The sequence below is a fragment of the Benincasa hispida genome, chromosome 5 (assembly GCF_009727055.1).
Source record: "Benincasa hispida cultivar B227 chromosome 5, ASM972705v1, whole genome shotgun sequence".
Taxonomy (NCBI): Eukaryota; Viridiplantae; Streptophyta; class Magnoliopsida; order Cucurbitales; family Cucurbitaceae; genus Benincasa; species Benincasa hispida.
Genome location: NC_052353.1, coordinates 38,846,701 through 38,860,985, shown reverse-complemented (window position 1 = coordinate 38,860,985; position 14,285 = coordinate 38,846,701). Strand labels below are relative to the sequence as shown.

At 35.5% G+C, this 14,285-nt stretch overlaps 1 protein-coding gene across 1 annotated transcript; it reads right to left on the bottom strand.

Moving 5' to 3' along the window:
• Positions 1–7,297: 7,297 nt before the first annotated feature.
• On the bottom strand, positions 7,298–7,810 carry LOC120077323. Its single transcript, XM_039031205.1, has one exon. It carries the CDS (start codon positions 7,808–7,810, stop codon positions 7,298–7,300), a length of 513 nt encoding a protein of 170 aa, XP_038887133.1.
• Between the last annotated feature and the right edge of the window lie 6,475 nt (positions 7,811–14,285).

The following is a 14,285-nucleotide window of genomic DNA, read 5'->3' as shown; positions in this document are numbered from 1 at the left end:
ACCTCCATAATAACTCATATTCTGATAGTCATTTAGGTATCGCTTTTGGCCAGACATTATTAACACTTAATAATTCTGTAAGTATAGACCCGCCATTTTCAGACGTCAAAGGCCACTAATGACCAAAGAAATCCAATCCATTTCTGAAGCTTGAGTTGTTCCGATTCCTCCGTTCACCTTGATATTGACTCATACAAAACACTTTCCGAAGGGAGGTCACTTCTAGGGTGACACGAAGCGTCATATGAATCTCACGGTGTGAACTATGTGGAGACATGGCAGTTGAAATCATACACCTGATCTCTGATCGAACAACTTCCCCTTATTCACCCGAGTCTAAATTTAAGCTAAAAAAATACTTTCTGAAGGGATGTCACTTCTAGGGTGACACGAGGTACCGCTTAAATCCAGACTGTGAACTCTTAGGGACGCGAGAGCTAAGAATAACATATCGTGTATGTTATTAATCTCCCGCTGAAGTTTTCTTATAACTCTATCATATAGAAGTTATTCACTACCACTGAAGTGTTCTAATGTTTGGGTAACATTGTACTTAGGTTCATTTCCGGCTAATTAAAAATAACCCTAATTCTATGTGGTTTATCCATGTATAACTCTTATAAATGGACTTAAACCTATAATGTCTAGGTGATAAACCCTTTTATTACCTCACATCGCTCACGGATACTCATAAAACTGGTTACTAATGCTCAATTATTCGACCATAATCCCCAGGTAGGAGGTGTTCCGTAGACCGTCAACTTAAATACCCCCAACCTTCGACAGGATTATATACCGGTTGAGTTTGTAACCCTAGTTTTACAAGTTTAACAACCTATTTTAACTAATTAAAACAAGTAGTTAACCTACGTGAGCATGCAGNAACTCATATTCTGATAGTCATTTAGGTATCGCTTTTGGCCAGACATTATTAACACTTAATAATTCTGTAAGTATAGACCCGCCATATTTGGACGTCAAAGGCCACTAATGACCAAAGAAATCCTATCCATTTCTGAAGCTTGAGTTGTTCCGAATCCTATGTTACAATCCTCGGATAGCCGTCGTTAAACGACTAGCAAAGGGCCGCTTAAAGCTAACCAACAGGCACAACATAGGAATCTCACGGTCCATACTAATGGAGGAGACCACTGGATATGTTGACACATTTCCTTTACCCACTTACTATGAACTACTTCCTCCGTTCACCTTGGTATTGACTCATATAAAACACTTTCCGAAGGGAGGTTACTTCCAGGGTGACACGAAGCGTCATATGAATCTCACGGTGTGAACTATATGGAGACGTGGCAGTTGAAATCATACCCTTGATCTTTGTTCGAACAAGTTCCCCTTATTCACCAGAATCTAAATTTAAGCTAAAAAATACTTTCCGAAGGGAGATCACTTCTAGGGTGACACGAAGTACCGCTTAAATCCAGACTGTGAACTCTTAGGGACGCGAGAGCTAAGAATAACATACCGCATGTGTTATTAATCTCCCGCTGAAGTTTTCTAATAACTCTATCATATAGAAGTTATTCACTACCACTGAAATGTTCTAATGTTTGGGTAACCTTATACTTAGGTTCTTTTTCAGCTAAATAAAAAAAAAATTATAAGTCTATGTGGTTTATCCATGTATAACTCTTATAAATGGACTTAAACCTAAGATGTCTAGGTGATAAACGCTTTTATTACCTCACATCGCTCACGAATACTCATAAAACTAGTTACCAACGCTCAATTATTCGGCCATAATCTCCAGGTAGAAGGTGTTTTGTAGACCGTCAACTTAAATACCCCCAACCTTCGACAGGATTATATATCGGTTGAGTTTGTAACCCTGGTTTTACAAGTTTAACGACATATTTTAACTAATTAAAACAAATGATTAACCTACGCGAGAATGCAACTGTTCTTTGTTATGGATTTTAAATGTCTAACTCAATTTTATAATAGTTTATAAAACTTTAGACATGCTAAACATCCATAACATATAGGCATTCAATATCTAATATAACACTTATATTAAATACAAGAAACCTTAACATGCATACTATATATTATAACAAATTATAACATACTTTCAACGCATGTTGCATGCTTCCTATGGTGAGATTTTAAATCTAAATGGCATACTATATGCACATACAAGATTTATTTATTTATAACATACATCCAATGCATAAATAATTAAATATGTACTGATATGGTTTTAGTTTTGGCAAAAACAAGCAAACAAAAGCCTAACTATTACAAAAACAGCTTCAACATCGCTCGAACCACTCCAAAACCGCTTGAACCGGACTAGTAGAGACTGAACCGGACCAACCACAAACTGTTTGAAGCTGAATTGGACCAAACCTCAAGAGAACCAGTCAAAACAGCTGATCTTGCTTTCGCCCAAAATCTCGCTAAGTCAGATCGTTTAGTATTGATGACCATCGCCATGCGTTTGGCTTGATCGTTTAGTGTTTGCTTGATCGTTTAGCAACCAACGCCTATCGTTTAACAAAGCTACACGATCGTATAGTGTTCGCCTTCTATTGTATAGTGTCATCGTCTAGCGTAAGAGGATGCTACACGATCGTTTAGTGTCAAACACTATCACATAGCTCTATCATTTAGTACCGCGTCTTGATCGTTTAATGCGCACCTGAGGTAAGCTATCGCCTAGTGCTATCGCATAGCAATCGACGCATCGCTCAGCTGCCGCTCATAGGTAAACGATCGCTCAACGCCATCGCATAGCTCTTCGTCGCATCGCTTAGCTCTTGATCAAATGTAAATGATCGTGTAAACGATCGCTCAACGACGTCGCATAGCTCTTCGCCCCATCGCTTAGCTCCCACCCAAAGCTACACGATCGTGTAGTGTCATCGCATAGCAAAACAATGCATCGCTTAGCTCCAGAGGTAGACGATCGTCTAGCTGTCTCTTATACACATCTAGATGTGTATAAGAGACAGGCTCCAGAGGTAGACGATCGTCTAGAGCACAACACCTAAACGATTAACTCCCGAAGCTAGACGATGGTTTAGCTTTTCCTTCATATCGTCTAACGTATGAAGCTAAACGATCGTTTAGCTATTAAAGCTCAATGGTGATATGAACAGAGGCTGATCGTCTGGAATCTGCAACTCGGCCCCTTCGTTTGTTTCTTTGAATTACAGCTTAATTTCAACTCTAATGACTCCAAATAAATTACAGACTCATACGAAGACATTAAAGCACATCAAACAAGAGTCAATTACAAATTTAAACCGGAAATCAAAGAGAAATTAAAGGTCAAAACTCAGAAAACTATATCATTACAGCAGTTTCATATTTTCATATAAAACACCACCAAACCGGAATTAATCTGAATTGAATGCTTATAAGATGCTTTGATACCAATTGTTGGATCAACATCATCACGAAGTGAAAGAAATCAGGATCCATAAGTATTCTAATTCATTAATTTTGGCTTAAAAGAAACATGCTAAAAACAGAGTATAATGGGTTTCAAGAACATACCTTGGTCGAACCAACGAAATCTCTATTTTTAGCTGTTAAATCCTCTGAATCCTTGTGTAGACCACCACAAGATCTTCCCTACTATCTTCTTGGTTCTCTAGATTAAGTTGTGGGACTCAAAATAAGCTGGAATCAAAGGAAATATGGAGAAAGCTCACTGAACCAACCCATTGAAGAACACCTTCTTCATTCGAATTTTTTAGCAAAAATTCAGTCAGTTCCTCCTTTTATCTTCACTCTAATCTCTTCAATATATTGCAGACTATCATGCAAAGAGATGTGCTGCATGGGATGCAGCTCATGCTTGCAGTAAAACCAAAGAAGAGGTGGTGGGTTCCTTGTGAGCAAGTTAAAGATGAACTTGAAAAACCCATTTTTCAAGTTGTGTAATTTTTCAATTTCCACAAATCCGAAATTGATTTTAAAATCATATTTTATTTCTAAAATTAAAATTTATTAATTTTACAAATTAATTTCATAAATTAATTTTCTAATAAAATTAATAAATATTATCTTAATAATTTAAAATAATTCTAATTAAATTTAATATCTAATATTAAATTAATTTTTACACAAATTCATCTTCACTATATTTAAATCATATTTAAATATATTTTTCTCCAATTCGTTTGATTCTTAATTTGAACGATTTCAAATTAACTTATCACACTACTCTAGAGCTAATTCATTTTCGAGTTAGTAAGGGACCTCATGGACCTACAGATCATGGGCTCCAATGATCCGAGATTAATCGGCTAAACTCATTAGACTGACCTAATCTCATTCGTTAACTAATGGGTCCCTCCACTAAAGCCCATAAGTTGAACTCCCCTCGCTGTAGATTATTATGTCCACTCGATATAACCATGATTAGTAAGTTAACCCTTCACAGGTTGTTCGCATAACGGCTGAGTCAAATCTCTGTTTTACCCCGAAATTACCTCTTTTCCTTAAGTCCCATTGATCCCCTAATGAAACATTGTTTTGTGATCCAATCACAAAACCAGTCCCTCTTATACCAAATGAGGGGGCGGGATCCCTTGTTCAAGCCCCAGAATCAACACTTAAGGGAACAACCTCTCTACTATCCCTAAAGCGGGTAGAAGTGAATTCCTCTTGCACTCTATGTCTCCAACTATCTATCAGTGTCACCCCTGAAATGGTAGTCATATTGAACCGACACTGTTTAGCCAACCCTCATCTATGAAAATCTAGAGGGTAATCCCGAATAAATAAGGTTCATAGTTAGCTCAGGATTAGTCAAGTTACCTAGGTCATCGCTTTGAAATAGTCAGTCTTAAACAGTAAACAGCGTTATAAAGTAAGAGTGACTCATTTTTGTGGTCCGATCTTGTATATAACTCTTTTGCACAAGGACACCCCAACTCTCATGTCCAACATGACAAATTAGGATCACTTCGTTTGTGCACTTTAAAACTCCTTTGTAAAAACTATCAGAGCAGGGACCGTATCCAATAGTGTTACCAGAATAATGTACCCAACCTTATCCATATACTATAGATCATTTTGACTATTTACTCGAACCTGATCCACCTTTATGTCTCCATATAAAGTTCAAGTACTCATCCAATAGTCAAGGGACTTTTAGGTTTATTGGATTTCTATTCAAGCAATAGATTTATTCAATAACACCTTTATTGAATTATCATAATAAGCTCCATTCTTTACATACCACGAGTTTTAGGACATAAAACCCAAGAAGTGATTGGGAATGAAACAGTAGAGGGAGGGGGTGGATATGGAGGTTGAAGTGAAGAAACAAGAGTGGGAAAGGGAAAGGCAATTTCATTGAAGATGACATGCCTAGATATATAAATGCGGCCAGATGAGAAGTGAAGGCAAAGATATCCTTTGTAAACCGAAGTATATCCCAAGAAAACACATTCATGAGATATAAATTGAAGCTTATTGTCATTGAAGGGACGAAGAAATGGAAAGCAAGCACAACCAAACACTTTGAGAAGGTTGTAATCAAGAAGTTTACACTAAAGAGCTTCATAAGGGGACTTGTTTTCAATAGTAGGTGTAGGTGTGCGATTGATGAGGTAAATACCAGCGTGAAATGCAAAGGACCAAAATTTATGAGGGACAAAGGTGTGAGCAAGTAGTGATAGACTAACCTCGAAAACATGTATATTTTTTCTTTCGACAGTACCATTTTGTTGTGGAGTGTAAGGTTCGATGAAGAATACCATACTTGATTAGTAAAGGTGAAAGTACCCGAAACTCTCTTTCTCCATCAGTTTGAATGGACTTGATAGTGGTAGAAAATTGGCTTAAGATCATGGAATGGAATTGAGTAAAGCAAGTTACAACCTCAAATTTAGTTTTTAGTGTGTAGATCCATGTGAAACAAGAGAATGCATCTATGAATAGAAGGAACTATTTATCTCCATTTACTGAACTCACAGGGGAAGGACCCCGGGGTCACAGAGGAACATTTGACAAGACTTGCAAAATTGAGGAACATCATTATTTTTAAACTTCAATTTACATTTAGATAAGACAAACTTAACAATGCGAATTGATGGATGTCCCAAACGATGGTGCCATAGAAAGATGTCTGTGAAGGTTGAAACAAAAGCAGTAGGACGAATGAGAGGATTTGATGGAGTAGTGACAGCGGAAAGAAGAGATAGTTTGTAGAGACCACGATCAAGTTTGCCCTGAATAAGATGATTCTAAGTTCGAAGGTCCTTCACAACAAAGGAATCATGAAAAAATTCAACATAAGCATGATTATCATAACATAATCGACCAATGCTAATTAGATTATGAAAGATAGAGGGAGTGTGAAGAACAGAATGAAGGTAGACAGAGGTGTTGGAAAGGGGAGACAATAATTCAGAAGAACCAATATGAGATATAGATAGAGACTTACCATTGCCAATCACAACTTGTTCACCACTATAATATGGGGAGAGCTGTTAAATATTGGATAGGTCAGAGGTCATATGATGTATAGCTCTGGAATCCATGTACCACCCTTCATCTGGATGGTTAGTTTTTGGAATGGGAGAGGGGGTAACATAGGACAGGGGAAGATTAGGAATAGGGGAGGTTTGAGCAAAATGGGCTTGAGGGGAATTTAAGGTTCGGTATTTTGGATCATCAATGTTATAGCAGGACATGGCAGTGTGGCAAAGTTTGTTGCAAATCTGATATTGGGGATGATTTAAAGGTATGTAGGATTGGTTTGGAGGCCATTTTTGGTTTCAAGCAAGGGGCGAGTGGAATTAATCTCCGATTAAAAAAATGAAAAATGAAAAAAAAATTACTCATTTCAAAATCTTTTTCTTATATCTCTCTCTCTATATATTTTGGTTGTTAACATATTTGTATGTCAATTGAACCATGTTCACTTTGACAATGTCAACTCATATTCATATCATAATAGTGTGGATACTGAATAAAGCAAGTTATACTCTTTTATTAAACTTTATAATTCTTCAACGAGGTAGCGATTTTTCAACACCTACATTAATACGAGAGAAATTTTCAATACAATTATAAAGTGTAGAGCCAATTATACCACTTCTTCATTAAAAATTTAATACCAAATCAATATTATCTCTAAGCCAATTAAACTTCCATAACTTTGAACTCTTTGATTTAATAAATAGCAAATTTCAAAGTAAAAATAATGCACAAAAAGTTATTGTAAAATAATTGTAATTCATTCATGAATGCCACATATTAATTGATCTACATATATTAATTTTCTCAAATTAAAATATATAATTAAAAGGGAAAAAATTTAAAGGGGATTGGGAAGAATACTTGGGAAAGAGCCTACTGAAGGTGTAGAAGATCGAATAGAAGACCTGTTATGTTGTTGCCATTGTGGATGGCGGTTCTGAGAATTGATGGAGAGATGGGCAACATTGGCCTGAATGAGTTGGAGGTGATCTGTTGCTGTTTGTTTTTCCAATCGGGAGTCATAAGTAATGAGTAGGTTGCGAACATCAGCAATGGATGGACGATTAGTTCTATTATGAATAGAACTTACAAACGGATTGTATTCACTTCCAAGCCCTTCAAGAATGTAGCTAAGATGATCACGGTATGATAGAGGTTCACCAATAGCAGCAAAGTTATCAAGAACATCTTTGATTTGAGCCAAGTATTGTGATACTGTTAGTCCATCCTTCTTGATTTTTTGAAGTTGAGAACAAAAACCCATAATAGGTGCTATAGAAGAGGATTCATACACGGTGCGGAGAGCCTCCCAGATGTCAAAAGCAGATTCATAGCCAACTATCTCACCCATTTTGTCTTCATTAAGAGAGGAGTAGAACCAACTCATTATAGTCCGATTGCACTTTTTCCAGAAAGAGAAATATGGATTCGGCTGCGTTCTTTAAGGGTCTAAGTACTTAGAAGGCTGGGGAAAAGTACCATCAATAAAGCTCTCTAGACCATAGCCCATAGTAAATAGTTTGAATCTGTAAGCTTAACAGTGAGAGACTGAGACATGTGAGGGAAGTTTGCAACTGGTGATTGAGGAGAAGATATGATTGAGAGAGGATTTGGTGGTTGACCATGGAGAAGTTTGGGGGGAAACTGTGGTACTTGAGGTGGATAGGGAAAATTTGTGTGAGAACCGACAGACATCGAAGGATAAGGATGTGGTGATGGACCATAGTTGAAGGGAAAAGAGGAAGGTATTTATTGAGGGAAAACTGGATTTCAAATAGAAGAATAAGGAATGCGTTGGGTTACGAGTAGGGTAAAAGATGGCGATGACATGGAGAGAGTGACCGGAGGTAGATTAGAAGATGTAGTACTTGGTATTGGATTTTATGTCTTAAAACTCGTAGTTTGTAAATTAATAAACATATTCTGTTTTGTTTTTCAATAAAATTGTTATTGAAATTGTAATCTTGAATCCAATAAACTAAGGTTCTGAGGCTATTTAATGTAGTTTGAACTTTATGTAGTGATATAAATGTGGATCAAGTTCAAATATATAGCCAAAATAGTCTATAGTATATGAATAAGGTTGGGCACCTTATTCTAGGGACACTATGGATATGACCCATTTTGTAGTTAGTACAAACGATGTGATCCTAAATCGTTCATGTGGAGACATGCAAGTGGGGCATCCTATGTAAAGAGTTTACATAAGACTGAACCATAAAATAGTCACTTTTTACGTTCTAAACGCTGTTTTATGTATAAAACTGACTATTTCGTTAATTGATGACCTAGGTAACTTAATCTTAATCCTGAGCTAATTATGAACTCCTGTTCACTCGGAATTATCTTTTGATCTGCATAGGTGAGGGCAGCTTAATATCGCTGGCCCAATAAGACTCCCATTTCAGGGGTAAGATCAGGTGGATAGCTGGAAACATTGGGTACAAGACGGAATTCACTCCTACCCGTTATAGGGATAGTAGATAGGTTTTTCCCTTTAATACTGAATTCAGGTCTTGAACAAGGGGCCTCACCCTCTCTTTGGCTCGAGAGGGGTTCGATTTATAGGTTGGACCTTAAACCAATTGTTCATTAAAAGATCAGTGGAACTTAAGGAACAAGATGTAGTCTCGGGGGTAAAATGGTTTTTATGACCCAGCCGAGATTACGAAAAACATATGAAGGATTAGCTTACTAATCATGGTTATATCAAATGGACATAAATATATCTATAGTGAGGGGAGTGCAACTACGGGACTATAGTGGAATGACCTGTTAGTTAACGAATGTTGATTAGCTCCGTCTAAAAAAGTTTTAGCCAGCTAATCTCGGATCGTTGGAGCTCATGATCTATAGGTCCATTAGGTTCCCCTACTAGCTCATATGGAATAAACTTAGAACAGTATGATAGAATGATTTAAATTGTTCGAATTAGGTGAAGAGAGAGAAACCGACAAGTATATGTGATATAGTGGTCGGATTTTTCAGTTTAGAAATAAAACTTTAATATTTAAATGTGATTTAAATATCAAGAATATGAATATGTTCATATTCGAAAGCTCGGAAATAATGGAAATGGTCAAAGTTGGAAAAAGTCAAAGAGTTATTTTTTACTTTGAAAAGTCAAACTTTGATCGACCTTATATTCAAATATGATTTAAATTTCAAGAAAATGAATGTGAATTCATGCTCGGGAGGTCAAAATTAGTCAACACAGAAAAAATCATAAAAAGTCAAAATGTTGATTTTTCGGTCAAAGTTTGATTTTGATAAAATGACTATTTTGCCCTTTGATTAAAGTTAGTGGGAAAATCCAAACTTTTGTTGGATAATTCCACTAACAAAATAGTGGGCTAGGTGTTGGCTTATAGTGGAGACATTAAGCCCACTAAGATAGTGGATTATAGGTGTTGGGTTTTAATGGATTTGTTTCATGCAAATGTTGCATGGCTTTTTTTCTATAAATTGGGCTTTCAATTTGGATGAAAAAACTTTTGCCATTTTTTGCCAAAATAGTTTTCTAAATTTGGGCTGAAAAAAGGGAAACCTAAAACCAAAAGAAAAATCCATTTCTTTTTCCATTTCTTTCTCTCTCACGGATTCTTCATACACCGGGTCCTACAATCCAGCTCTAGGTCCAGAGGATAGTAGGTCAACTCTAGTGGTGGTCCAGAAGAGTTCGGGTCGAGATTCAGTGAGGAAAAGCGGTTTTTGGGAGCTTCAAAAGTAATTTTTAATTTACTATTTTTTCCTTTAATTGCATGTTTTTTCCTTTAAATTAAAAGAAATTAGAGTGTAATTAGATCCTTATTCCATCACGTATGTCTCGTGTTCCATCACTTGGGAGGGACGTCATCAGCTAGACGGATTCTTCCTCTGATGTTCCTGAACTTGATGCCATAAAAGAAAATAGGACCTAAAGCTCTGATACCATGTAAAAGCAATAGTGTAGAAAGCAAAGAGACAACAATTTCAAGGGACTTGGTGCGAATAACCAAAGATCCGGGCAGATCTGGAAGTAGTTCCTAATATGCACCTGCCTGCCACTCTTTATTGTGACAACAGTGAAGCAGTTGCAAATTCAAAGGAACCACGAAGCCATAAAAGGGGAAAACATATCGAACGGAAGTACCATCTCATCAGAAAGATTGTACATAGAGAAGATATAATCGTCACCCAGATTGCTTCCAAAGACAACTTAACTAATCCATTTACAAAGGCCCTTTTGGCTAAAGTATTCGAGGGTCACCTAATAGGACTAGGACTACGAGTTTTGTATCACTAAGGCAAGTGAGAGAATTTATGGGTATTGTAATGCCCTAGTTTATTGTATTTGTACATTTTATTCTCTCTATGTAAACTCAACATTGTATATATTTGTATATATTGATCCATTGAAGTGTTAGTCCAAGTGGGAGTATTATTGGGTTTTATGTCCTAAAAACTCGCTGTTTGTAAAATGATAAACATTTTCTATAATCAATATATTTGTTATTGATTTCATAAATTGTATGAAAGTCTAAATCCAATAAACTAAGACCCAGATTATTGTATGAGTACTTGAACTGTGGAGACATAAAAGTGGATTAGGTTCAAGTAAATAGTCAAAATGATCTATGGTACATGAATAAGGATGGGCACCTTATTCTGGTAACACGATTGAATGCGGCCGACTCTATAGTTGTTACAAAGAGTCGTAAAGTGCTACATACGATGTGATCATATTTCGTACATGTTATGACATGAGGAGTAGGGACGTCCTATGTAATGAGTTTGCATAAGATCAGGACCAAGAAATAAGTGACTCTTACTTTATAATGTTGTTTACTATATAAGACTAACTATTTCACCTTGATGACCTAGGTAACTCGATCTTAATCCTGAGCTAACTATGAACTCCTGTTTATTTGAGATTGCCCTTAGATTTGCATAGGTGAGAATTGGCTCGACAGCGCCGGCTCAATAAGACTCCCATTTCAGGGGTAAGACCGAATAGATAGTTGGAGACATAGGGTGCAAGACGGAGTTCACGCTTACCCGATTTAGGGATAGAAGAAAGGTTGTTCTCTCAAGTCCCGAATCCAGGTCTTGAACAAGGAGCCCCACCCTCTCACTAGACTGAGAGAGTTTGGTTTAGTGATTGGATCACAAACCAGTTGTTCATTAAAGGATCAGTAGGGACTTAAGGAATAAGACGTAATCTCGGGGCTAAAACAGATATTTGACCCAGTTATTATTACGAACAACTTATGAAGGGTCAACTTGCTGATTATGATTAAATCATGTGGACATAATATATCTACAGTGAAGGGAGTGCAACTATGGGTGTTAGTGGAGTGACCCATTAGTTAACGAATGGAGATTAATCTGGTCTGATGAGTTTAGCCAATTAATCTCAGATCATTGGAGCATGAACTATAATTTAATGTAGTCTAGTGCAAGCATACATTATAAAAAATATATAAACTTAGTATTATTCCAAGTATTTCATCCCAAAAGACTAGTTATGATTCATTTTTTTCAAAGAGAATGCGAACAATTTAAAATCGAAGGTAATTGGTGGAAATAAGTAAGATTTTGGTTGTGTGGTGAATATTAAAGTAAACAGTAAATGACAACATGGATTAACAGTCAAGTTTCAAACTACAGACTTTAAACCTTAAGTTTTGCGGCCACATAAAATCAACATCAACCAACAATGGGAAAAAACAAAACTACTCCAGTTCAATCTTGGTTCATAAGTTCCTTTAAAATCCTAAGATGCTAGTCCTATATTTCTATGGCTAACTGAATTGAGATTAATTTATGCAATTTTTAAGCCTTATAGTGTACCTTATGTCTAAGGTTACATGACAGCCTATGTCTAGATTCCTAATCCAATATTCCTTTGTGAAATTCGTTTTCTATCTTGACCTTCTCAATATTAAGACTCAATTAACATGCTAAATTAAATGGTTGGTTTAACTTAACAAAGTAGCAATATACTCAACAAAGGAAATAGAAAAGTAAAAAAGATTTGATGCGATAGCATTAACTTATGCCATATTGTCTTAGGGTATCCACATGATCCAATCCCATAGAGAACTAGTTCATAATTAAAGAAAAATGAATAAACTTCATTAATGCAAAAGCCATGATTTAAAATGTCAACTTCAAAGAGTAAAAAAAAATAAAGAAAGGAAAAAACAAAGAATGAAATGAATAAGTGTTGGAAAAACAGTAATACAAACTCCTTGAATCAAAACCTCACTCTCAAATAGATTCAACCTCTTTCAAGTGTGAATCCTCACTCTAAACATGTTCTCATATGTAGGGTGACCTGAAGACTACTTTTCTTCAGAGGAACTCTCGTTTTTTGAATAACTTTAGAGGTAATTTGTAAGATCTCTTCTTAGGAGTGAAGATTATTATAAATGAATAATGAAGCTTGCATCTTTTTATACAGGCCACGGTAGGTAAGAAGTGGTTGAATTCTATGTCTTGAACATTTTTTGGTAGTTTCAAAGCTGGAAGATGATTGAAGACTGAGAAATCAACAAGTTTGTATGACTGGTACGATTTAACTCAAACTTGCATATGATGCGGGCACATTACTGCTATTTTATGCAAAAATGATCAAAATCTTTGCAAAAACTCATGAAACTTGTTCAAAACAATAAAAACTAACTTAAAACAGATCAAAGACATGTGTTTACTCAATGTACTTATTTTAAACAATTTTAGGGTCATAATAACATAAATGTTGTTGCGGTTTATGCCCTACAACTCGTAGTTTTATAAATAAACTATTTATCATTTAATAAAATAAGTTGTTATTTTATGTTAATTATCGATTCCATAACATTATTTAATAAATCATAAAATCCAAGGTTATTGTATGAAATATTAAACACGTATGTAGTTCATATACGGGTGAATCATGTTCAAGAAATAACCTAAAGGTCTATAGTTTATGGATAAAGTTGGGTGCCTTATCTTGGTGACACTATGGATATGACCTACTTCGTAATAGTTACAAATTGTTTGATCTAAACCGTTCATGTAGAGACATGTGAGTGGAGGTGTCATGTACAAAAAGTCTATATAAGATTGGACCGCAAAATATATAATCCCTCTTTGTAAATTCATAAACTGATGTGATTAATATTTAATAAGATGATCACGTACGACTCGATCTTAATTATGAGTGATTTGTGAACTTTGTGATAGAGTAAACTAACATGCAGCGAAAAAAATCAGAATCAATAAGTACTCTAGTTACACTTAATTTGAGTTTAAAACATGCACTAAAACATAATTTTTTAAGAGGGTTCTTAAAACACAATACCTTTGACGAAAACACTTCAAAACCAGCTGAGATCCACGAATTGATGCTTCAATCTTTCAATAGACCACCACAGAGACCTTCTTTACTATTCTTTAGCTTGAATTGTGTGGTAGAAACGTTGAATTGAGTTTAATTTGAATGAGATTGAACGTAGTTTTTAGAGTTCTTAACTTCTACAGAGTTTCTGATTTAAAAACTAATTGCATGACCTTAATTGAAGTTCAACACTTCAATTTATGCATGAAGATCATGCTAAAAAAAAAAAAAAAAATCATACAAAATACCTAGTATGTCTGATGCCACTTCAATTTCCATTGAACTTGAAGTGGCATGAGGTGTTAAATTGAATGGGAAAATCCAAGTTTCAATTTTAAAACCGATTTTTATTTCTTCATTTGATTAATCAATTTTAATTAAAAATTGATTTTCAAAAAAACAATTTTCAATTTTAGTTTCATTATTTTGAATTTCAATAAATTCAAAATATAATTAATCAAAT

Coding starts and splice junctions, on each gene's coding strand:
- LOC120077323 (XM_039031205.1), bottom strand. CDS start 7,810: ATGGGTGAGATAGTTGGCTATGAATCTGCTTTTGACATCTGGGAGGCT.